Here is a 23,972-nt window from a genome sequence, read left to right as displayed (position 1 = left end):
TGATATCCACCTCCTTTTCTGAATATGTGTAAGACAACAAAGTTTTAAGGCTGTATAACATGTGGCCCTAATTATCACTTCCACCATACATTTGAGACTTCATTCTAGCTTGGCTAAACATACATTGATAATTATGAAATAAACTGTTCTACTAAACTAGAAGCCTACTTTTTGCAGTGATTATATTCAGTGTTTAGTATCTAGAGCAGCAGTTGTAGTTGAGATAGGTGTGTAGCAATACTTCAACCACTATTTCTCAAGTCGTGAAAGGTCATCCATAATTATCCCACCCTCTCCCTCTATCCATTAACTTCTCAGCTGGCTAAAGTTTTCATAGTTTTTTTTTTACCCAAAGGGAACAGAAGTTAGCAATGAGCATAGTACCTACAGCATCAGTTGTACTTAATTCACACACAAAAAAAAAAACAAATTATAAATTCCTTAATAACTAGTCATCTGAATTTTAGGTTAGGAATAGCAGGTTTATTTTAAATTGCAGATAATGACTGTAAATCTTAATCAGATGTGTGTTTGTCAAAGTCAGAACCAACTGCTGTTAAGTGCTTGGCTGCCATTATTTTCCTGGATCCATTAATAACAGCTTACAGGAATATACTGCGGCAACTAATCCATAATGTTAAAGCCATTTTGCCGACAGCAGTAGCTCTTGACCATGGCAAATACATCAGCGGGTTTAATGTCTTTAATGGCGAATGGAAAATACAAACTGACACCAGTATTATACTATAATGGCCAATGCACACAGAGAGCCTTTATGTAAGTGATACCTCACATGTACTCAGTGCACTGAGAAAACTGAAGTTAGTTTTAAGTTAGTGCATTCAGACAGTTGGAGGACAGTAACATGGGTGTTGTGTCGGCTCTGTACTCCCAGTTTAACTGTAGGATGTGACACTATGTGGGTTGAAAGCAGACGGTTGCTGTTTTGCCAGGCTTGTACCACAGAGATTTTTCAGTTCCTGCTCGTTTCTGCTCGTCTTCGTCCCCTCAGTCTCTGTGAGTCAAGAGCAATCAACAATTTGGCCCTAAAAAAAAAAAAGAAGATGGTTGACTTTCACCAAAAATATAAGTCAGTACATCATTCAGTTGTCAGATTTTCTTAGCAACCATTTGCTGGTTCCTCAAACATGAGAATTTGCTACTTTTCCTTGTTTCATGTTATAATAACCTGAATTATTTAAGTTTTGAACTGTTGGTCTGACAAACAAAAGCAATTTGTAGAGTTCACCTTGAATTGGAGGAAAATGCAATGGGTATTAATTAATTAATTTATTTTTTGACTTTTTGTGGACTAAATGATTTGTCAGTTAATTGGAATAAAAATGACTTCCTGAATAATTGATATGGAAAATAATCGTTAGTGAAATAACTGTCAGTATCAGCCCTAGTTGCCTTGATTGTACGTTGAAGACCATTATTCTGCTGCATTCTCGTAACATTTAAGCAATGTGTATGAGTCGTAATGTAATTTGAATGTGAGCAACATTAAATGTGAGGCACTTTAAACTCATTGTGATTACATTAAAATGCAAACAAATCACTGTTCTGACTGATTGTATTTGTTGCATCATCACATATAAATCTTTAGATGTAGTATTAGCTGTTATGTTCCATCAAACTTGGAGTTTTGCAAAGCTTTTCATAATGACATTGTGTCTGTTAAGAAGTCCCACTTGTTAGCATCGTATATTTAGCACCAGGAGGAACCCTTGCGTAGTTGTTTTCCAGTGCACTACCAGACTGAGTGGAAAGGAAATGAACTCAGGGAGCAGATTGGCTGGGGAAGTCGGAATATGATGAGGGAAAATGAGCTCGAGAGGTAGTACACACAGCGTGACACAATTATGACAACAAGACGTTGCTCAGAGCAACCTGGAAGAAGATAATGACCACATCCGAGCACAACAGAGACATTAAATCTCTAAATATTTATAATAAAACTTAATGAATATTTTACCTCCCGCAGAAGTTTAAAAGAGTCCCAGCTAGGCTTTTTCTACTGGGGGGACTTAACAACCTGTAGCTTTACGTGTAGCCTCTGTCACAGAGGTTCTGCTTTTGTTTCCATCCACTTCAGAGACATGTTCCTGGGATTCAGTTTCAGCACTGCGCGGGATGTGATACTAAATCCAGTGTCCTTGTACTCTCGGGGGGGAATAGAGTGCAACATGGATTGGAATTAATAACACAGGATATGTCGTGTAACACTGCAAGGAAATGTATCTCAGTATACAGGCAATATTCTGATTGTATCCGATGTGTGTTTTGTTGCCCTTTTATGCGTTTGTCAGTGTGGACTATGGATTGTAAAGTGTTGGAGTGTGCTACTATCTTAACTACATATTCCAGGCAATGTTGGTGTTTTCAGAATCAAGTAATTTTTCATTTTCATTTTTTTCCACCATTTACTGGGGCAGTATGGCCAAAGTTACATTTGATTTTAGGGCTGCAACTAACAATTATTTTTATTATAGAATAATAATTTTGTTTATAAAACATCCTCAAATGTTTTGTCTTGTCTGTGTATTCAGTTTACTGTTATGTATGACAAAGTAAAGCAGCAAATCCTGCCATTTGACCACCTGGATGCTTCACTGTTTGTGCTTGAAAAATGGCTGAAACTCTTGAGACAGTCGCGGTTGTGTTCCTCCTTTCTGTTAACTGTTTGGCTGGATTCACACAGTAGGGTTGGTGAGGCTCAGTGCTTGGTTCAACAGGATATGAGTGTTTGGAGACGGGGCGGTCACAGATCAAGTAGTTTACCACCCAACATTGTCATAGGCAATGAAAAAACGTAACAGACATTTTGAGTCTCTACATTGAAATCACTGATATGATACAAGAACATCAGTAGAAATCAATAAGCTCTTATTTACCCGAGAGTTGGACACGTTAACTCAGATTGAAACCCTGTGCACTATTGTTTGCACCCTTCCTCCCTCCTTCCTGCCCTCAGTTCCTGAGGATGTATAACATTATTTAGCCATTTATAGTTCATAATTTGGACATAATTCCAGATCTACCACTTCCCTGCGGAGTCCAATTTCCTCAACTTGTCTCCAACTGATTTCTTTGTTTTTAGTATTTGCAACCACATGTTTCCCAATTAGCAGGCTGTTTCAGGCCATTATTTTTTAATCCTGGTATTAACTTTTAAGAGTGGTAGAGTGGTATTATAAGGTTGGCCAAGGCTCCAGCTTCATCGTGTGTGTGAGTTATGGTGACTCTTTTTTTTACTTCACTACTCACACACACATATTACACATGTAAAATTATTATCTGATTATCTTCATGAGATTTTGATTTTAGTTGAGATTAAGTGTAGAGTTGGGTATATTTCCAGTTTTGCTGGTCCAGGGTAGGAGCTTAAACCAGTTTGATTTAATGCAAACCGGCTAAACCGACAATTGTTGTTATAACAAATGAAAAAGCTGCGTACATCAGCAACGTGTGCCAACGGCATCACAGCGCTAAATCCAACTTGCATTGCATTGGTAATTAGCAATATGACAACTTCATTATAATATTATGTTTGTTTATAGATGGACTCACAGAGCCACTAGTGCCTGCCGAGCTGCGGCGGGTAACATGAAGGAGATTGAATTTCAGCCCTGGTGGTTGGGATACAAGTTTAGAGGTGTATTACCATTGTATCTCATTCGTGGTCCAGTGTCCGACTTAGTATCAAACTGATTTGAAAATCTTAACACCAACCCAACCCTAGTTAAGCGCAGTTGCAGGACACATATGATAGACACTAGCTGTACCGTACAGAAACTTCAGTGTACTGTTGAGTAATGTGGTCATCATGTGTGCAGCTCATTGTGTCATGTAAGAAGCGGGGAAATGTAGATGTTCAGGTGGTTGTGACTGAGCCAGCGCTCACTCAATGATCTGACAAGAAGATTATCACCTCTTTAGATTATTAGTGTGGTAGGTGCTGAATGTAAGTGGTTTTAACTCATACACACTCCAGCTCTTTGACTTTCAAAATAAAATTATTTTATGCAACTGCAGCCTGGTCAGCTTTTATCCTTCTCTCTGCTTGTTGTAAGTGCTCCATTTGTGTAAATATGATTTATCCCGGAAGTCGCAATAGATCACTTAAACAGCTTAATGAGACCATTGCCTTCCTCACTGCATTACCATTAGTTGCATTTCTGTAAACAACGCCACTGTGTCCGTCTGTGTCCTTTTCCATACGTCCACACACTTCCTAGACCGCCTCACCCCTCACCTTGCGAGTTATTCGTTTGTTGTTTTCTTGTTTTCCTGTTTGTTTGAAAAGAAGCACTCAGTAATGCCCAGAGACTCTTTCTCTGGTAATCTCTTTGCCTTCCTGTAATAACTGATGTCATTAGTTGCAATTGCCGTTTTCCACTGAGAGGCTGAACTACCACATAGACCACAGCTACAGAGTCGGCTTTTTGTCAGTCTGTCTTTAATGTATAAAATTATTGACTGCAGAAAGTGAGCACTGTGGAAGTAAAGTCCTTCTTTTTGCCTCTTTATTGTTGCTTTATCGTCCCCAAAAAGGCATGCAATAAAGGTGCATATACATCAGCATTTAAGATTAAATTGTCTCATACTGCTAGCCCACACTGCCCCCCTCAAGTAAAAGTATATTACTATATATTCTTTGTTGGAAAAAAAAAAAGAATGACCTCAGTGACACTGTTAAATGTTCTTAAAGAAGCACTAATCAGTACTTCTATAATAACAGTGGGTGAAATCGCACTTCAGCAGAGCTTTACAGTGTCTTTCAGCTCATTGTTTTGATTTCTGGTCTACACCACCTGCCCAGCACCAAACGGCAGACAGCCAAGGTTAGTTACTTGCTGGTGAGCATGGTGGAGTACGGGTGCTGGTGGAGACCAAAAAACAGAGATAACAGGAAGTGAATGTTTGACTTTCATTTACCATAACTCCAAATGACAATGATAATGCTGCTCCATTTCGGATGGGTGTGTAATTAGTAAACTGTTCCTGGAAAGGACTATAAAATCAATTAATGTGACCACAGCTTTGCAAAACAGGAAGTGACTTGGACCCTTCTGTGCTGTAGGTTATATAATACTGTCAAAAAGTGGATATTTAATTTAAAAAGATGAAACTTTGGCTCAGATTTGATGGACAAGATTTATTAAGTTAATTCCACAACAATAATGGATGTAACGCTGCTTATGATGCCATTAATTATAATCCTGGTTATTTGTTGTGTCTCACTACTCCACAGTTAATAATCCTGATATACTCATGGCAGTATGTAGTACAAGATGAAATATGTACTCAGTGTCTTTGTTGATCAGGTCACAGTGTGAGTCATGTGTTCGGTTGAACTTGGCATGTTTGTGTAATGCATTAAATGAGCTTTGACACAGACAGGAATGGCGCTTTCACATTTTTCAGTCCAATCATACGCACACACACACACACACACCCGTCCACACACACCCCTTTAAATTTAGATTAAGTTGAGTGTGAGTGAATGATACACAGCATAGAGAGAGGCGACCTTTAGCATATGGAGTCAGAGTGGCAAGTATTTGTTGATAATGAGTAATTCCATTCTATTATAAGTGTGTGTGTGTGTGTGTGTGTGTGTGTGTGAGAGAGAGAGTGGGAGAATTAGATAGAGAGGAGGATGATGCAATTGATGCAACTTTTTTCATTATTTCACAACTAGTTTGTAAAACATTGTGGTTTATAGACAAATCCATCGTTATCTGGTCAATTGTCACCTAAGATACTGGGAGAAAAGAACAATGCGGCAGCCGGTCGGCCCCCAGTTGTTTTGATTTTCATCATCCCTCAGCCAGAGTGCCTGGCGTCATGCTCTCATGTTGTAATCTATCTCTGCAGTGCTGAGTGCTGCTGGAGTGTCATTGGGCAAGACACAGGATCCCAATCAGCTGCAGGCACATGGCTGACCTGACCTCCGCAGGGTTCAAAGACTGATTTCCTTTATTCAGAAAAAAAAGACAATTTTTTGCACGTTACTTAATAATCTCTTGAAGGTTATTTAACAAATTTATCACATTGATGGAAGATGTGGCTAATTTTCAAACCAAAATGAAACCAAAACCCCTGTTATGTGTGACTTTTAGTTGCTGACTAACAAGAATTCAGCCACCAGGACTAATTTTAAAAGCCAACGCAATCATCAGTCAAGCCCACGTGTCTCTGACTGACTCTAACACACGAAGTGGGACCTTTAGGCCTTTGTGAATACTGGGGATGACTGTCGATATTTGGTGTCCAGACTCCAGCTCAGGCAGCACCTCTCTTCGGTTGCAGCCCTCAGGCTATTTATGGTGCTCTTCTCTTCGCACCATGTCGCCATTAGGCCCACATTCCCTCATGCCGAAACATCCTCTTATAGTCTCTTGACTGGGGTCAAGTGGCGCTCAAAATATCTCTTTGATAGCTATAACATACGCAAGTGAAGGATGGAAGGAAAGTTTATTTACATAGCACAAATCCATGCATAAAGACAGTTGTAAGTGCTTTGTGTAATAAATAAAATACATAGAGCGATTAGAAATGTAATACTTACAATAAATGGAAATGAGATCTAGATGTAACATGTTCTACAAAACAAAGAGCTGGTGAACCAGAGTAGCTCAACCTCTTTTATATTCCTGATCAGGTTGACGGGCCATAATCTTTAATGGAAGAGATGATTTGTTTTTGTAATCAAAGATGCTTTTATTCAGAGGCCACATGTGGGACAGATATATGCAAAGCCTCTGACAGTATTTCAAGCAGATACATTTTTAGCATGACATGCGTGCCTGGTGTGCTTTTCCTTCTATTTCTCGCTGAGGACGTCACATGGAACCCCACCGTGGAATTTAAGAAGTACAGCACGAGAGAAGCACGTCAAGTAAAGTAGGACTGCCCTACTTTACTGGCAGTTTTGTTTGAAGAAATGACTTAAATAATCAATCGTTAAATAATTGCCTGTTAATCGACTGATCGTTGGCAGCTCCGTGTCTGTTCTGTGGGCTGAGCTAGTGTTAATCGTGTACACCCTCGCCTGCTGCTGTCCAGCGTGAGTGACTGTCAGCACAGCATAGCCGGGAGAAAAAACTGCAAATTGAACCCGATTCCAATTCACATACCCAACGCTTGTTAAGACTTGTTGCCAGGTGGAAGAGCCCACAGAGAGATGATCAAATGTTAAACCACACACTGGCTTGAAACTTTTTTTTATCCATTATGTATCAGCTGCACACAGTTCAAACATTTCAATAGAACTGCAACGTTGCTAGAGGATATTTTTGTCCCACTTCGGTTGTGCCGCTCTGATTGGTCAGACGTCCCTTTATCTTCACCCCCCCCCCCCCCGTCAGTTACCTGATGTGGCCTTAGTGGTGGACACTTGTCTGCTGTGCTGCCTCCTTATCTGCTATCACATACGCTCAGCAGTCAGCAATATGAGCCTGTGTTTAGCTCTCAGATATTAGCTGGTTAGCATGACAGGATGCCTTTTATAATGAAACACTGGGTGCTGGGTTTGCAGATTGGCTAACAGTGAAACCAGGTTGTGCCTGTCAGTGCAGCTTCATTAGTTGTGTTCTCAGCTGCGAAAATGAATGGCCGTTAACGTGACCTTGAACCTGAATGTTATTTATATATATGTGTATATATATATATATATATATATATATATATATATATATATTAACCGAAGCAGTTAAAAAGGTCCTGTTGGTCGGGTGGCTACAGGAAGTAAAATGTGTTTAAACAAATGTGCTGCATGATCTAAACTGAGAGCAGAATAATTTATTTGTTTTTAAATTACTAACATTTAACAGTCACTACAAAGTTCTTGTGCACTGGAAAGTTTTATTTGCAGGCGTCAATAAAACCAAATAATCCATACTGAATCACTTGAAAGGTGAAAAGGCTGGTTTTATTGCGCGGTTATTCAAAGCACTTCACAATCTGCCGCTCTGTCACACAAACGCCAATGGCAGCAAGCCACCGAGCGAGGTGCAATTTGAGTTTAGTGTCTTGTCCAATGATTCTTTGACATGAGGACAGGAGCAGCTGGGAGATCTGAGTTATAAAAAGAAGATGGTACTGGACCACAAAAAGTAGATGTCAGGAAGATTCCTCTGACCTTTTAACCTTCTTCATTTAAGTAGAGGAAGAGAAGCCAGGGAGGAAAGGTGGAAAGAACAGAATTTTAAGTTTAAGAAACACTTTTTTATTTTGTGAAGAAAGCAAGACAAACGGAGTGAAATCCCAAACACACAGCTCATATTTGGAGTCAGAGAATATCCTCTGATCGTACTTGTATTAACAGTTCTGGGTATAATCTTCAAGGGAATATTCCAGGGAGTTTGTTCGTGAACGGCACATGGTGAAAGGTGATATCGTGTCATTATCTGCTGACCGCTCATATCTAACCAGCACAGCCAGAGAATCAATGATTAACAAAACCCAGTCATGTGTGTAAAGGGAGTTTTCCACACCAGTGTTTTTGGTCAAAATGTTATTATGGTGTTATTTGTTGGTGTTTTACCCACCAGAGACAAAGTGAACCATTAATCGGTGACTGTGTCTGATCTTTATTTCAGATCCTGCTTGTTTCACAGTCCTGGTGCTGTTAGTGATCATCACTATTTTGCAGTCTGTTGACAGTGGTCAGCAGTGTGTTAAATATATAAAATGAATAGTTATTGGTTGGTTTCTAGTCAGGCTGAAAATACATGCTTTGGCTGTGACTATACCAGCATGGTGTGTGCCCTGCTGATGCCCCCCCCCCCTTTATTTGGCTTCAGTCTTGTTTACACCTTGTTTTGATTTGATCACAATTGGGCAGCTCGGGGAAAAAAAGACTTAAAAACAAGTACAAACTTTCCAAGAAGATAAGAAATGAAAATAAGAAATGTTATCACAAAAAGTCCATTTAAATTTGAGACATATTTTAGCTCTTATCTGCGAACAGCCACAGTTTAGATGGATCATAGATTAGCAAACTTCCAGTAAAGGGGTGGTGTTCTTGACATGCCTCATAGAAAACAGTAGATAGGTGTGATGCCAGGTTGGACCTTCAGCTCCTCCAGCTGTGCAGATGTGTGTGCAGCAGCATGTTTACATGATACTATAACTTTAAGCCCTATAACTTTGAGCACAAATGTCTGTTAGTTGATGAAAAGCCTTGAAAACAGCTATTAGACGAGCCTCTGGTTTCTGCGCTGGGAAAAATGTGTATGATTCTGTCTGGGTCTCCAGTTTTTTTCTTTTTTGGTGGTCAAAGGTCAAAGGTCAAGATCATGTGACCTCACAAAACAAGTTTTTGGCCTCTTTAATGTAATATCCCAAGATGGCCTTGAGGGAATCTCCTCAGATTTGGCACAAACGTTCACTTCTGGATGAGTTTGGATGACAAAGGTCAAAGTTCAAGTTCATGGTGACCTCATGTGAATGCGATATATCAGGAACGTCCAGAGGGAATTTCATTACATCTCCCACAAACATTCACTTGGACTCAAACGTGAACTAAATACAATTTGGTGGTCAAAGGTCAAAGGTCAAAGGTCAGTGTGACCTCACAAAACAAGTTTTTGGCCTTGACTCACAAATTCCTACTCTAATTATGACACAAATGTCTAATAGTTAACCTATTCCTAGACATTTGTGTCATAATTAGAGTGATGAAGTGATGACATTTTATATCCAAGCGGTCAAAGGTCAACTTCCCTGTGACATCATAATATTCTGCAAAAACACTTCTGTCCATCATCCAGCGCTGTAACTGAGGAGGGGGAGATTGTGAACACATTTCCTGTAACTTGGCCAGTTGTTGGAGGGATACAACCCGATTTAAATCAGTTTAAAAGAAACAAAAGGAAACGGTTCAGCAGCTTTTCAGAATTAAGCTCCTCACAGCTGTTGACATGCTTGTTCTTTTGTCTGTTTTCAGGTTCAACCCTCCTGCTCCTTCCCTTCTTCATCCCCTCCCCCCACTGGCTTCTGTTCCCCAGAGGGCAGAGCTAAGTATGGGGTAAGAGAGTCGAGAGGGGACGCAAAGACGAGACGCGCTGAGGAGGCCCACACCTGCACAGGTAAGATTCCACACTGTGAACAGGTCCATGAGTCTCTTACACGCAAAGTGCTAGTTTCAGATCGACGCAGTTGTAATTTCTCCATCCAGCACCCACATTGTTTAAAAAGCAAAAACACTTGCGCTTATCTGTGCACCTATGGGTGTGTTGGTCTTAAAAAGGAGGTGTGGTCAGGCTCATTGTTGGCACATTGCTATCTTGGGGCAGCGGAAAGTAATCGACCAACAAAAACCTGGTCTTGAGTCAGTGGCGCAGTATTTCCCTGCTATTAGGGCGCATTGTTGAAAGAGTAACGTGCCAACATACACGGGCCTTTACTTCAGAGCAACTGTAGAGCTGTGAACAGCACATTTATTCACTCAGCCCCTCTTTGCACCTCAGAGTCACAGAGTTGCTGCCTCTGTCAGGACTGGGCTCACTGGTCAGGACTGGACTCACTGGTCAGGACTGGGCTCACTGGTCAGGACTGGGCTCACTGGTCAGGACTGGGCTCACTGGTCAGGACTGGACTCACTGGTGAGGACTGGGCTCACTGGTCAGGACTGGGCTCACTGGTCAGTCACAATATGTGATCAAATAGAAGCTAATTCTGTAAAACACTGAAACACTATGATAGCAATATGCCAAGGTGCAAGTGTGCCTGGCTTTTAAAGGGAATGGGAGATGTCACTGTGATTGGTTTATTGAGTGTTACACCCAAAACACTCCCATGAATAATTGAGAGATTAAGTACAACCCTTTGAACCGTGCACTTTGAGCAGTGAGTGTTTTTCCAGCATTAAAATAGCAATACAGACATGGACACGCCCTCGCTTCGGACCAGCTTTGGATCTTTAAAATAGAGCCCTCTCTCTCTTATGCACACACACACACACACACACAATCACACACAATCACACACCCTTAAAACCAGCTAATGCTATTGTTTTCTGCTGTCTCTCGCCCATCCCCAGCCAGGTGAGATGCTCCACCTCATTTTATCAGGTAGAAACCACAACAGTCAAACACAGTCTGGCATTGTCCAGTAGTTTGCTGCCAGATCTAATCAATGTGCCACAGCACTGCTGTCTGTGCTGATCACTGACACTGCAAACAGCATCAAAGTCCATCTGGCCCAGTGTTATTGTACAGATCCAACCTGCACCATCCATGATTGTTGAAAATAGTCTGTTTTAAGAGGTTAGTGGGGAGCCCTGCAAACACCGCCGGGTTAAAGGATTCATTTCACATTATTGGTTATTCAAAATGAGACCATCACAGCTGAAGTTGGTAACTTCTGTGAGTTTATGCTGTTTTTTCTCTCACAAAATGTTCGCTACTGACCTACGGTGCAACTAGAGAACCTCAGACAAAAGAAGGAGAAGATTCACTTAGAATTACTACAGAAACCCATTTTACACAGAAATCCCAAGTCAACAGAATAATTGTCTCATTTACATTACTGTTTTCCTGTAGATTAGCATGTCAGTACCATGGAGAGCATTGAACCAAAAAATAAAAAGGATCCGAACCAGTGATGCCAAAAAGCTTCTTCTGAAGCTGCCTCCAGCTGGAGCTATAAAGGCAGAAATATTTGTCTACATGAGAAAGCTCAAGTCAAAGTTTACACAGGTGGGTGTAGGGTTGTTATGGATGGTTAACTTGAAGATCATGTATGTTTACACTAGTTTGCATTGACTAACACACAAAGAATTTCCTGATTTCTAACCAACCCAAATAACATCACAGTCAATGTAAGCACAGTGTTGCACAAGTGCTGTTAATAAAAGGTCTAGGGTAAATGTTAACTCTTTTATAGCACAGCCTCAGGAAATGTTTGTATCTGATTGTTTTGGAGCTCCATGTTAAGATCAGGGCACTCATAAAACGGGTCTACATCAGTGCTGCAAATGACAGCAGCTGCATAGTGATGGTTTAATACCATAAGCTGGATTTATACTATTGCATTATAATGTACCTGCGTTGGTCACATGCCTAGCCTCTCACCGATACACTGTGAGATACGCCGTGCTGTCTCCCCAGAAATGTAACTACCAATCGGGGCAAGGGCGTCAACAGAGATACCCCATAACAACAACAGCTACTGTGATTGGATGACCTTCACTGTCATGGCAACAAAAATAAACACACAGTTAAGGTTGTGGACCAGTCATGGATAGAAGAAACAAAACTATTGGCTCACACAGGAAACAAACTGTCATCGATCCATCCCTCCACCCAACCTCCTCCTCCTCGGACGTCAGGCGACTTCCTCTTTTAACCCCGTCATAATTACTCTGACAGTCACTAGAGGTCGTATAACCATAAATCATAACTGTAGGTCGTAAAAAGCAGAGTCTGAACATCTTGTTGCACCGTTATGGCTTTTGCAAAAATCTGCAAAGAGACGACCACAAGTTTAAAACCACAGCAGCAGCCTGACGGAAAGTTGGGGGTCTGCATGTGAATATTGGCGGAAAAAACACTTAATGTGAACTTAACAACTTAATGTGATGAAGACTCCTTCAGTCTGCTCTCACAGCTGAGACAAAGTCTTCTGCCCAGCCACAGATGGTCCATCTGGCTGGTGCAGGTAGGTGTATGTGAAGCCTCAGACTACTGACGGTTAATTAGACGTCGACGTCTGGAAGCTTTTGTCTTGTCAACATGTTGTTTAGCTTTCATCTTTAGAACCCCTCCCCACCACCAACACCAGCTCATTTCCCAGAAGTCTTCTTGTTTGTATGGGGGAACAGCGGACAGGAAAGCTTAATTATCCATGAGCAAAAGAAGATACCGAAAAGGAGGGGGGAGGGGGGGGAGGGGGGGCGGGGAGGGGGGTGGGGGGGCGAAGAGGAGAGGATATGTCTCTGCTTGGTGTTGTTGGTGATACAACACTGATGCACGGTCAGGATTATCTATCATCATCTTGTGTTAATGTTATTTGCCTTTTTCTCAGTAAATATGAAATTCAAGAGAAAGGAGGGAAGATGGCGAGGAGGAGGAGGAGGTCAGACAGAGGAGGAGAGGAAAAGGGGAGGAGGTAAACAGGACAGGGAGTAGGAACGAGAGCAAACAGGAGCGCAGCAGTGCAGACCTGTTGCTAGGAGGCTGAGAAAGCAACACAATACAGCGGCAGGAAGGACACATGCAGCGGTGCAGAGGAGGGAAAACTGTCTGTTATTCAGTTTAACTCCTCAGATAGAGTTTGTTCACAATTTAAACAGTTTACGTTTCATCTAGTGTTATTCATATTTTTATCAGAGAACAAAAACTTTGCTTAACATTTTGTTTTTGTGTGTGTGTGTGTGTGTGTGTGTGTCCTGTTTCTTTATATCCGTACCTCTTGCTGTCTCTCTCCAGTTTGCATCATGATACCAATTGCTGGGATTTCCAATCGATTAGTTGATCAAGAGAAAACGAATCACCAACTTTTTGATAAAGTGTGAATTGTTTCAGTAATTTTTCAACAAAAAATACCAATTATGAAGATTTTCAGCGTTTTTACCACATGATAATGAATTAAATATTTTTTGTACATTTGGTTGGATAAAACAAGTTCATCATTTGCTGTTCTGGCATGATGTAATGGGTGTTTTTGTCCACAATTTGATATACTACAGACTAATTACTCGATTATTCAAGAGAGTAATGGGAAGATATATAAGATCTATTATGAAAATAATCATTAGTTGCAGATATTTCCATGAACTTGCCACGACATGCAAGATCCTGATTCTGATGTTTCCTCTAGCTCTAACATGAAGTTGCTATTTGTGGTTTTAGGTGAAATGTCTCAACAGATTTTGGATGGATTGCTGTGCAAAAATCATCCCCTGCAAAACTGTAGACTTTTCTTTCTTTTTTTCTGACATGGATTTGATTGAAAGAGTCATGATAAAGACTTAAACTGCCCCTGAATGACAGTATGAATGTAATATTTCGCAGATGCTGAGACTTTTTGCTCACAGAGCCCACCCTCTGGTCTGTTGGCTTAGCTTCAGAGGAAAAGCTGCATGGTTACTGCCATTTATTATATTTTACGATATTTTTTATCATCGGGCCTTCATCGTTTTCTTTTATTGATTTCAAATAGCTGTTTACACAGGATATATGCAGTCTGAACTTTACAGCCTAGAACGTTCAAGCAGCATGTTTTATTTTCTGATCATCTGGCCTAGAAAGAATTTCACAGTTGTAGTTTATCAATAACTTAATGAAAACCCTGCAGTGGTCCGAGCTGATGTACAGTTGATGTGGCTGCATAAAAAGGAGGAAGTTAAATGGAATGAGACGCCCAGAAACAGAGGAGAAGAGGGCAGAACACAAGCATTTAAAGTAAGAAGTGAAAAGAAAGTGAGCAGTGAGAATGTTATCAGCGAGGATGTGCGAGTCTGCCAAAGTAGAAACCTGAGGCGAACTCAGAACTTCCTGAAAGACTGTATTGTCTGTTCAAACCCACATACCTCCATGTTGTCCTCATTTCTTTTTTCGGTTTAAGTGATGCTGGCCAAACAGTGCAAAATCCAGAGTGGAGATGCATCATCTGGCTTCCATGACACTGTCCTCTGCTGTTATCTGGCTTTAGATAAGTTAACACTATGACATCAGCTGACAAAAGACACGTTTCCAGTACCAGAGAACACTTTTTTTTTAAAGGCTGATCTTCCAACATGACCTCTTTTTTTTTAGAGTGGCTAATTGTCTGATTGTTTTATTGTATTTAGTTTGAACCGATGCCAGAACTACCTGTTAATGTGTGCTTGATGGTTGTGATAACTGCCCTGCTGGGTAACCTGAAATAACATCTGTTGGTTATTGATTTGCAGAGTTTGCCCAATGATTTTCTGACTTAATGTTACACCGTGGATGAGCACAAACACAGTGCCAGAAGATGTAGTGGGGTAGCAAGGCAGCAGTGGCTAACAGGAAAGGATCTGGGACTTGACATGTTGTTAGAGACAGTTTCACAGGTTTAAGCCGAGTTGGCAAGCACCGCCCTTCTGGAGTCTGTTTGAGAAAGACATTAGCTCTTGTTTTACATAACATCTGAGCACAAACCACTGATATGAATGCAAAGCACAGGGACACATGAATGGAGGACAAATAAACATCCACAAAGGAAACACCAGATTGGGACTTAACCAATCGCAGCTCAAGTCAAGTCAGTTTTTATGTGTATAGCAGCAATCACAACAGAAGTTATCTCAAGGCACTTTTCAAATAGAACAGGTCAATAATAATGTAATGATACCATAATGTAATGGTATCTATAATGCTCCTACTGATATAAGTAATAATGAAAGCTAATAACGGTAATGATAATAATTATTATTAATTATAGTAAATTACATTTGATAGAAAGCTCCAGGATTCATTGCAAGGACGGCACATTACATCCTCACCTACTGAGTCTCTATCAGTCCCCGGGATGCAGTTTGGTAGCTGAGCATGACCCCTGACCTCCCTGTTCAGAGGAAGTGTGTGACTTCTTCTTCAGTAACGCGCCACTCACCCATAACAAATTGCATGCATCCTGTACATGTGGTCCACGAGGCGCCTGAAGCAAAAAGCTGCTGCACAGTGAACTATGATGGTAAAATTAGCAGAAACTGGAGGTTTGTCATTTGCTGTGTTAATTGATTTGATTGAATAATTTGATCTGTTCTGAAATTTGCTCTCACAATTTCGAATGAAATGTTTTGTAGAAAACGAGTTTTCATGTGACTTTGTGTCAATGTGCTCTTTTAGTTGGATCTTCCCTTTCCACCAGTTCCTCCTCAACAGAGAGAAGAGTCATAAAACAACTTCACTATTATGCAACTGCCAGTAAAAACATAAAAACAGCGATCACTATCTTGTTTTTCCAAAAATGGAGAGCACATGATCATGAACCTGAAATATCAATAGATGTTTGGCTGGAACTGCCTATTGATCGACCAAACGTTGGACCTCTCCCATTGGCTGTTGCAAATTCCAAAAGATTCAGCACGAACGTTTTCTATCATGTCGTCAGAGGGTGTTTATAGTGAATCCTCATAATAGTTATTTCTGTTCTTGTTGAATCATAAATCTCTGCAGCAACAGGTGACTTCACTACAGTCTCCTCTATTCCAGTTCCAGATTACAGTCAACATTGTTCTACAAAGGTTCATCAGTTGCGTGTCCACTTCAGCAGCTGCTTCCCCAAAATTCGTGTGTGAATGTTGTAAATTTCTGGTGAACTGTTTGTTTTTGTTACAAGGTAAAGTTTTGAAACACATCACGTCATCACATTTGTTTGTGTGTGTGTGCTGATTCTCAGAAGCAGATAAAATGTCTGCATTTGTTTTTTTCTTTTTGTTGTTGTTGTCATCTCAGCTTTCCCCTTTTGTTGTGTTTCATTCTTATATATTGATTCTTGACTTCTGTCCAGTAAAACTAGAGTGCAGTCCTTCCGTCGTATTCAAATGCAGCTAGCAAACTAAAGACAAACGAATACATCTTTATTTCTTCTTCTGTGTGTGTCTGCTCAGGTGGTGACGGGTGCAGGGCGCTGTCATGGCGATGCAGCGGAAGAAGCTGAAGCTTGGGGTGACAGTGATGATGGTCAACCTCTTCATTTTCATCCTCATTTTCCGACACAGCGGTCAGGACAAGAACGGGCGTCACAAGGTCCAAATCCCCTCTGAACCCTTCTGGGCCAAACTGGCTCCTAACTTGGCTTACTGGAACCGCCAGCAGCAGATTCGAGACCTTCAGAACAATCCCATCCTGACGGCGAACTCCAGCGGCGTGGACCTGCCTGATTGGGTTGGTGAGCCCACTTTGACCTCTGTCCCCTGCGAGCGTAACATCAGGGTTACCACTCAGGTGAAAGACTACAACTCGCTACCAGACCGCTTCAAGGACTTCCTGCTTTACATGCACTGCCGCTCCTACCCGATCATGGTCGACCAGCCCGATATCTGCAAGGAGCCGCCGTTCCTTCTCCTGGCAGTCAAATCCCAGGTATCGCACTTCGACCGCCGCCAGGCCATCCGGCAGTCCTGGGGACGGGCCGGGGTGGTAGCCAATAAGACGGTCGTTACTGTCTTCCTTCTCGGCAATGCCACAGCTTGGGACCACCACCCAGATCTATCCAGCAGTCTGCGGGATGAGAGCGCCCGCCATCAAGACATCATCCAGTGGGATTACCGGGATTCTTTCTTCAACTTGACTGTCAAAGAAGTTCTGTTCCTTGAATGGATCCAGACTCGTTGCCCCGGCGCCCGCTTCATTTTCAAAGGAGACGACGACGTCTTTGTCAACACCTACCGCATTCTGGACTTCCTCAAGGGCCTCTCGGTGCCCAAAGCAAGGGACCTGTTTGTGGGTGACGTGATCACCGAGGCGGGGCCACACCGAGACAAAAGGGTCAAATACTTTATCCCAGAGAGCATGTACATCGGGAAGTATCCTCCATACGCAGGAGGCGGCGGGTACCTTTACTCTGGTGACATCGCCGCTCGTCTGCACGGTGTGTCACAGCATGTACCGCTCTACCCGATAGACGACGTCTACACAGGTATGTGTATGAAGAAGCTAGGGCTGGCCCCCGAGAAGAACAAAGGCTTCAGGACATTTGACATAGAGGAGAAGTACAGGTCGAACCCCTGCGCCTACAAGAGCTTAATGCTCGTTCACCCGAGGACCCCGCAGCAGATGATCCAGATCTGGACGTGGCTCAGTAGCCCTGACCTGACCTGTCAGTGAGGACTCCACAGCACCCACTTTCGGACTGACTGAAATGGCCTTTGGTGTTGTTCCCAAAAGGTCAAAGTGAAAATAATTTTATCTTGAGCAGGGTCACGGCTCAAAAGTTGGCAGCTTTAAGTTAAGATATTATTATAATGGTCACTTGGAGCCTCAGCTTGGTGCAACTGATGCATTATACCTCTCAAAATGACCAACATAGTATTTTGACTTGATGTCAGACTTCCATAGATTCCATAACCCTGCTTTACTGTGTCAAATGAGCGTTACCCAAAGTGACCGTGTCTTTCTTTTGCGTGCACATATTTATATCACAACTATTTATATGGCCTTCAAAATGCTTTAACACTGTGTGTCGGCTCCATGGTGGAGCGTCTCAATGCTGTATTATATAAACAAGAGACTAAGACCTGGGAGGTGTCCACCTGGGACTCTCTTTGTTGTTTGGAAAAGACACTGCGTCATGTTTCCAGCACCGAGTGTCTGCATATTTCAAAAGTACATAAAAGAGTGAGTTCTTTGTAAAAAAACCAGTGGTTCCCACATGCAGCAGTTTATTGCTGCTGGCTTTCAAAGAGCTTCCTGGTGAACACTTCCCAGTAATTGTTGCTGGAGGCTTAGTTTGTGCTGCTATTCCCATCCACACTCCCTAAAGTATTTACTTGTGACTCGCTCCAACTCAAACTCTGCCAGTTTCGCCTCCCGAAGACTTGAGGAAACTCTGATGTTTGTTCGTACCTGACCAGGTAACCAGTCATTCAGTCTCCCAAAAATCCATAGGTTCCGCTCTTAATTTTATTTATTTACTCCGATTCCCATAATTTATACTGTCTGACATTATTGCGACGTGTTCCCACAAAAGTTCAAATCATGATCAACCCTTGAAATGGGGAGTTTGGTGGAGTGGATACACACTTTGTTTTCAGGAAATAAGGGGACGAGGAGCCCAGCTCTCTCCGGCTCCGCGGGTCGGGCCTGGGCTTGACACGGATGGAGAAATCTAAATGCTGTCTAATTCTGCTTCAGGTTCTCACCTTACACGAAAAGAAAAACAGCTGATATGAATCCCAAGTGCATTTTCAGTGATACGTACATAAACATTTCCAGCTGCCAGAGTAGAGCTTTCTGTATGACATGCTCACTGTAACTTGCTTTGTGAAGTTGTGGTGTTAAAAGTGTTAAATGTTGTTAAATGTTGCTTTACTGTGACGTCAGTGAATCAGAGTCAGAAATGCTTTAAAACACAGGTGGAACCTCACGTCTAAGCTACTTGTTTGCGCTCTTGTTACTTGACAAATTGGCTCTGCAATGTTCACTGATCATTTTAAAATCTTTCAATTTTTGGAGCTAAAGATTAATCATTAAAAAAAAAAAAAAAAAAAATCATGATAATTCATAGCTCCAGATATATTTAGTAGTTTGTTCCACCTTCTTTCCAGGACTTGAGAGAGTTTTAAAATGGCTGATAACACGTTTGAGAAGGAAAGTCTTTATTTGAAGGTCACTGCTCAGCTCACTACTGTACGGCTTTAGCACAAACGCTGTCTTTCACAGAGTGTTGCACATATTTACATTTATGTTATATGTTGTTTTGTTGGTTTTGTTTTGTTTTTTTTTTCAGCTGTAGATGAGACACAGCCCGACACTTGACACAGTTACGAGTTTTTCAGATGCACCTTTGTGATATTACAGAGGTTTCAACGACCACAGAGAAGGTGATGCTCTGAGAACGGTCGGAGAAGTGAGTTACATATGTCTTTACCCAGGTTTGGGTCGGTCCGTCTTGATTCATTTTGTTGGATGGATTTCCTTCAGTATTGTTACTCGGTCCGTGGAGTCGACACTGACAATAAGTGGCACAAATGTCGGTTTCAGTCACATGTTTGGATTGACCCTGAACCTGCTGGTTACACTTGTGCTGTGACAGAAGGGCAGTGTTCCTCCGCCTCTGTTAGAGCTCCCCCTGCTGGTCAGGACGGTGATCTTTAGCTTGTAGCAGACATTGGCAACTCCATGATCCAAATCTGTAGTATAACATCTAATTTATTTTTTCATATTTTCTTGGTCCTTTAGTCTTCAGATACTTTAAATTAACAGCTTCTCTCTCTGTTTTATTGTTTGTGTCACTGTAATTTGACATTTGTAACTACTTCTTCGTGGTTACTTTTAACCTGCATTGGTTTCAGATTGCTGATGTTTGCCACCCGAGAAAAAACAAAATGAATTAAGACAATCACAGTATTGTTCTTTAAAGATGTGTTTTGATAATGAATTTCTTGGAATTACCAACTTGTTAGACACTATTCTTAACTACCCACACGTGGTCAAATCCGTCTGTCTCCATGTAGGATAAAACAAACACTAAATAAAGGAGACAAAATAAGAGCCAAGAGCCGAGTGGAGCTAATTTCATTCTTCGTAAATATTTAAGTCAAGTTTTGTTCTCTGGGTCATGTGTCATCAACATCTTCACTGTGGTTGCTCACCACTCACATACCAGTAATAAATTACATTCTGTCTGTTCTGCAAAGAATTTGCGGCTACTTGAAATGTTTACATGTTATTAAACGTTATCGTCACTTCTTTTTATGATAACTACTCATGTCTGATGATTGGCTGTAGAGGTGTAAGCAGCTTTCTCTATGTTTTACTGTCTGTTTCTATGTTTGAATGTAACCTCTCACCGCCACTGCGCCCAGCACAGCTTAGCGGTGTGTTCTGACAGTCTGTGTTTCTTGGAAACGTGTCAAGACAAAAGGAGAAAATGTCCAGAAAAAAAGAATAATATCCGATAGAATTTTAACAAGATCAATAAGGAGTTATCATGTAATAAGTGCACGAGTGTTGCGGGATATAAAATGTTCAAAATGTTCAAATTGCCCAACAAACAGCTGAATGTTACAACGATCATTACAATGACTGTTTAATCATGTGTCTCTTCTCGTCTCGTCTTTTGTGACCCAAACACATTGTGAGTCATTTTCAGAAGAATCCTTGCTTCCGTTAGCCATTATGTAACGTTCTGTTTGTTTTGTTTTGTTTTGTTTTGTTGCGTCACCCTCCTGTTAACATGAACTTCAGAAACCTGACGTCTTTGTGTTATACAACACCTGCACTAGTCAGAGATGATTACCAAATCTGTGCCTGATGTTTGTACGTACTGTATGTGTAAGATTATCGTTCAACCATGTTAAGAGTGATTTGCTTTTTTTTTTTTTTTATCACCTAGGATGACTTGATAATTTGAATAAAGTTATATTTTGCTGTTTTTGTATATATCGTTCTATGCATTTTTATTGTCATACAAGTTGTATCTTTGCAACACCTGCGAGTAGTTTCTTTTATTTTAAATGTTATGTCCAAACAAGTCTAATGCCTCACTCACCCCTGCTGTCCCATCTGAGAGGGCTGATCTTAAGTTTAACTTCATCTTCAAACCAACCAGTTCAGCCACTGTCAGGAAAACATAAAACGATTCTTCTTCTATGATTCTTGTTTTAGTGGTTTGCAACTCTAATGTTTTCTACTTGTGACCCCTTGTCAAAGATCCTGTGTGGACAGGCGTCAGAAAGGCGACAGCACTTCCTTTGGATTGTTTCATTTGAAGGATGTTCAGAGACATGAGGAGGTGAGAGTATTCTGTAATCCACAAAAAAACAATATTTAGTGCAGCAGAAATATCTGGTGACCCCTCCAGTTTCTTTACTGGAAACTAAAAAACATAAAACAAAAGATTCATTTCTGAGGATCGTTACTGCAGCTCATAGAAGAGGTCAGTGATGCAATTTGGAAACAAGAAAATATTTAGATCATAGAACGATTGGCTGGTGTATCTCTCCAGCAGAGGGCAGCAGTGTATAAAGTGCCAGGGGACTGTTACCTGCTGTATCACACAGTTCAAGCTGCAGCATTAGATCCTGGTGTCTGTCTCTCTCCACATGTAGTCCAACTTGAAGGCGGGAATATAAATAAAGATTGTGGGTTAAACTCTTGAGAAAGAAACTTGTCATGTTTTGTAAAAAAAAAAAAACTTAAAAATAAATTATACATGAAGAAGCTGGTTAGTTTGGATTATTAGTTTTTATTGGACAGTGAATAAACTCATTGAAATGTTTGTCAGTGTGACTGGTCAGCTGCGAGGAGATGCAGCACAATGGTAAAAGTAGGATCCGCCCATCTCTATGTGAAAGTCTGGTTTTATGCATCTATGTTAACTAGAGCCGTCCGTTATTTTAATCATCTGTGATCTCCAAGTTGTAATGTCTTTTCACAGGGAGGGTGGAGCTGCAGAGCTGCTCTGCTGAGATTCACTCCCTCAGTCTGAGTCTGAGGCAAAAGGTTTTGTTGGTAGAAAAATGAGAGAATCCGGGTAAAAACAGCTGAAGTCTACATGTTGTGTTGCTTCCAGTTCATTCATATCATTCATGTGTTTCACCACTGGGGATCAGAAGTTTTACTCGTGGTCGGTGGCGTCAACGTGATGCTAACGCTGTTGCTGAAAATGCTTTTGGAAAGTAAACAGCGTGAGACTGTGGGGTCAGAACAAACCGATACCAGGAGCAGCTTTTCCCCGAGACAAACTCATTGCCCTTTCTTCTCAAGGGTGTTTACCCTACACCTCTTCAGGGAAGGATGGGACATGGTTGTCATGGTGACCATATTCCTTCAGGCGGATGCAGTCATCCCCTGGTGCAGGTGTGGGGGCACAAAAAGGTTCACGAGGGATATATATAGTGTGTGTGTGTGTGTGTGTGTGTGTGTGTGTGCGTGCGTGCCTTCTCCACCCACTCACTGTCTACTGTTATCTCACAGATAATGATCCAGTGGCCTTTTAAGGGAAAAACATTTAAAAGAGACAAATGGTTTTCAGGCTTCAGCTCTGGTTTAACAGATCTTGTTCTTCGCCAGGAAAGATTCAGATTCCACGTAGTGAAACGGTCTGAACCAAAAACAACACGGCCTCTGCTCCGTCTGAGACTCTGCACCTCACAGAAGCAAGAAACATGAAACCAGTGGGTTTTTATTTTTTAAAGTTAACGTATTGCGTAACGCTTCGACAGTAAATAACATTTTATTACATCAGAGCATGTTTTACTTGCTGTCCGATGATGAGACGGTAGGTGAACCTGACGAATCAGAGCACAGAAACGGCAGTGTCTCGATCTTCTTCACTGTATTATCTGAATTCATCTCTTAAGCTTCACCGCGAAGCATCTACGTCCTACATGAGGATTACAACCAAAAACACCACGACTGATTATTCACGGCCATCTTCTCGGCTCCCATGGCGACTGGAGTGGCATCGTGGTGTTTTTGTGTATTTTTAGGTGGCCCACCCTGGAACACGGTTTCCCTTTCCTTTCAGACCTGACAGTTGCATCCTGTTGGCAGGGGTTTATTCTTCGGAGGACATCGACACTCTCACCATCTTAGAATTAAGCACAAAGTGTTTTTGAACCTGTGGCACCTTTGAACGGTCCCTGCTTGTGTCATGTCCTGCCATGACATCCTGTCTGAACTCAGAGAGACACAGAGGAGTCCAGAAGTCTGAGACCGCTTTCCCATACGTTTGAATTATTTTGCCTCGGCCCCCGCATACACCATCCTGCTGCTGTAAATACTCACCACAACACCGAATGTGTGTTCATCCGCCACTGAAAATAGTCCCAGACGAATGTACCACTTCTTCCTGTTTGAGTTACGTTTGCTAAAAACTATAGCGCCCAGCTGTGCTTTATGAGAATTATCACCATGGCTCAAATGCATCAGGTTGTACAATTCAAACTAAAGAGTACCCAGCTGAAACAAGCAAAGCTTTCTGGAACAAAAGGACTTTCATTCTGCTCCAGTTCTACCTTTTTTTTTTTGGCAGCAGCAGGATTGTAGGATGTTCCAGATGAGGGCACAGCTGGAAAACGACTCTTTTCATTCACACACGTCGCGGTGGGGTGGGGTTTGCAGCAGAGGTCACATACGATACTGTGTATGTGTATGACACACAGCTGCTGCTAGAAGCCTCTGAAGCAGCGGGAAGTTGATTTGTTACCTGAAGCCTCTGAATCCAGAGAAGCCCCACCCGCCTGGTGCTAAATGTAGTGTAAAACAAACACCAGGGATCATTTGAAGATGTTTTCTGATCCAGATCTGGATGAGGCTGAA

The 23,972-nt window shown here is 41.6% G+C and overlaps 1 protein-coding gene across 3 annotated transcripts in view; it reads left to right on the top strand.

Annotated features, from left to right (window-relative positions):
* The window catches only part of LOC111227437 (N-acetyllactosaminide beta-1,3-N-acetylglucosaminyltransferase 2-like), a 30,922-nt gene extending 9,835 nt beyond the window's left edge, over positions 1-21,087 (top strand). For all 3 annotated transcript variants that reach the window (XM_022752935.1, XM_022752933.1, XM_022752934.1), the window contains exons 2-3: positions 9,959-10,100; positions 16,595-21,087. In XM_022752935.1, the coding sequence (XP_022608656.1) occupies positions 16,620-17,813 (1,194 nt within the window). In that variant the 5' untranslated portion in view covers positions 9,959-10,100; positions 16,595-16,619 and the 3' untranslated portion in view covers positions 17,814-21,087. The remainder of the gene's footprint in view (positions 1-9,958; positions 10,101-16,594) is intronic.
* Positions 21,088-23,972: the final 2,885 nt, after the last annotated feature.

The sequence above is a fragment of the Seriola dumerili genome, unplaced genomic scaffold (genome assembly GCF_002260705.1).
Source record: "Seriola dumerili isolate Sdu_G_001 unplaced genomic scaffold, Sdu_1.0 BDQW01000187.1, whole genome shotgun sequence".
Taxonomy (NCBI): Eukaryota; Metazoa; Chordata; class Actinopteri; order Carangiformes; family Carangidae; genus Seriola; species Seriola dumerili.
The sequence above is the reverse complement of the archived record's forward strand: the minus strand, read 5'-3'. Positions and strand labels throughout refer to the sequence as shown.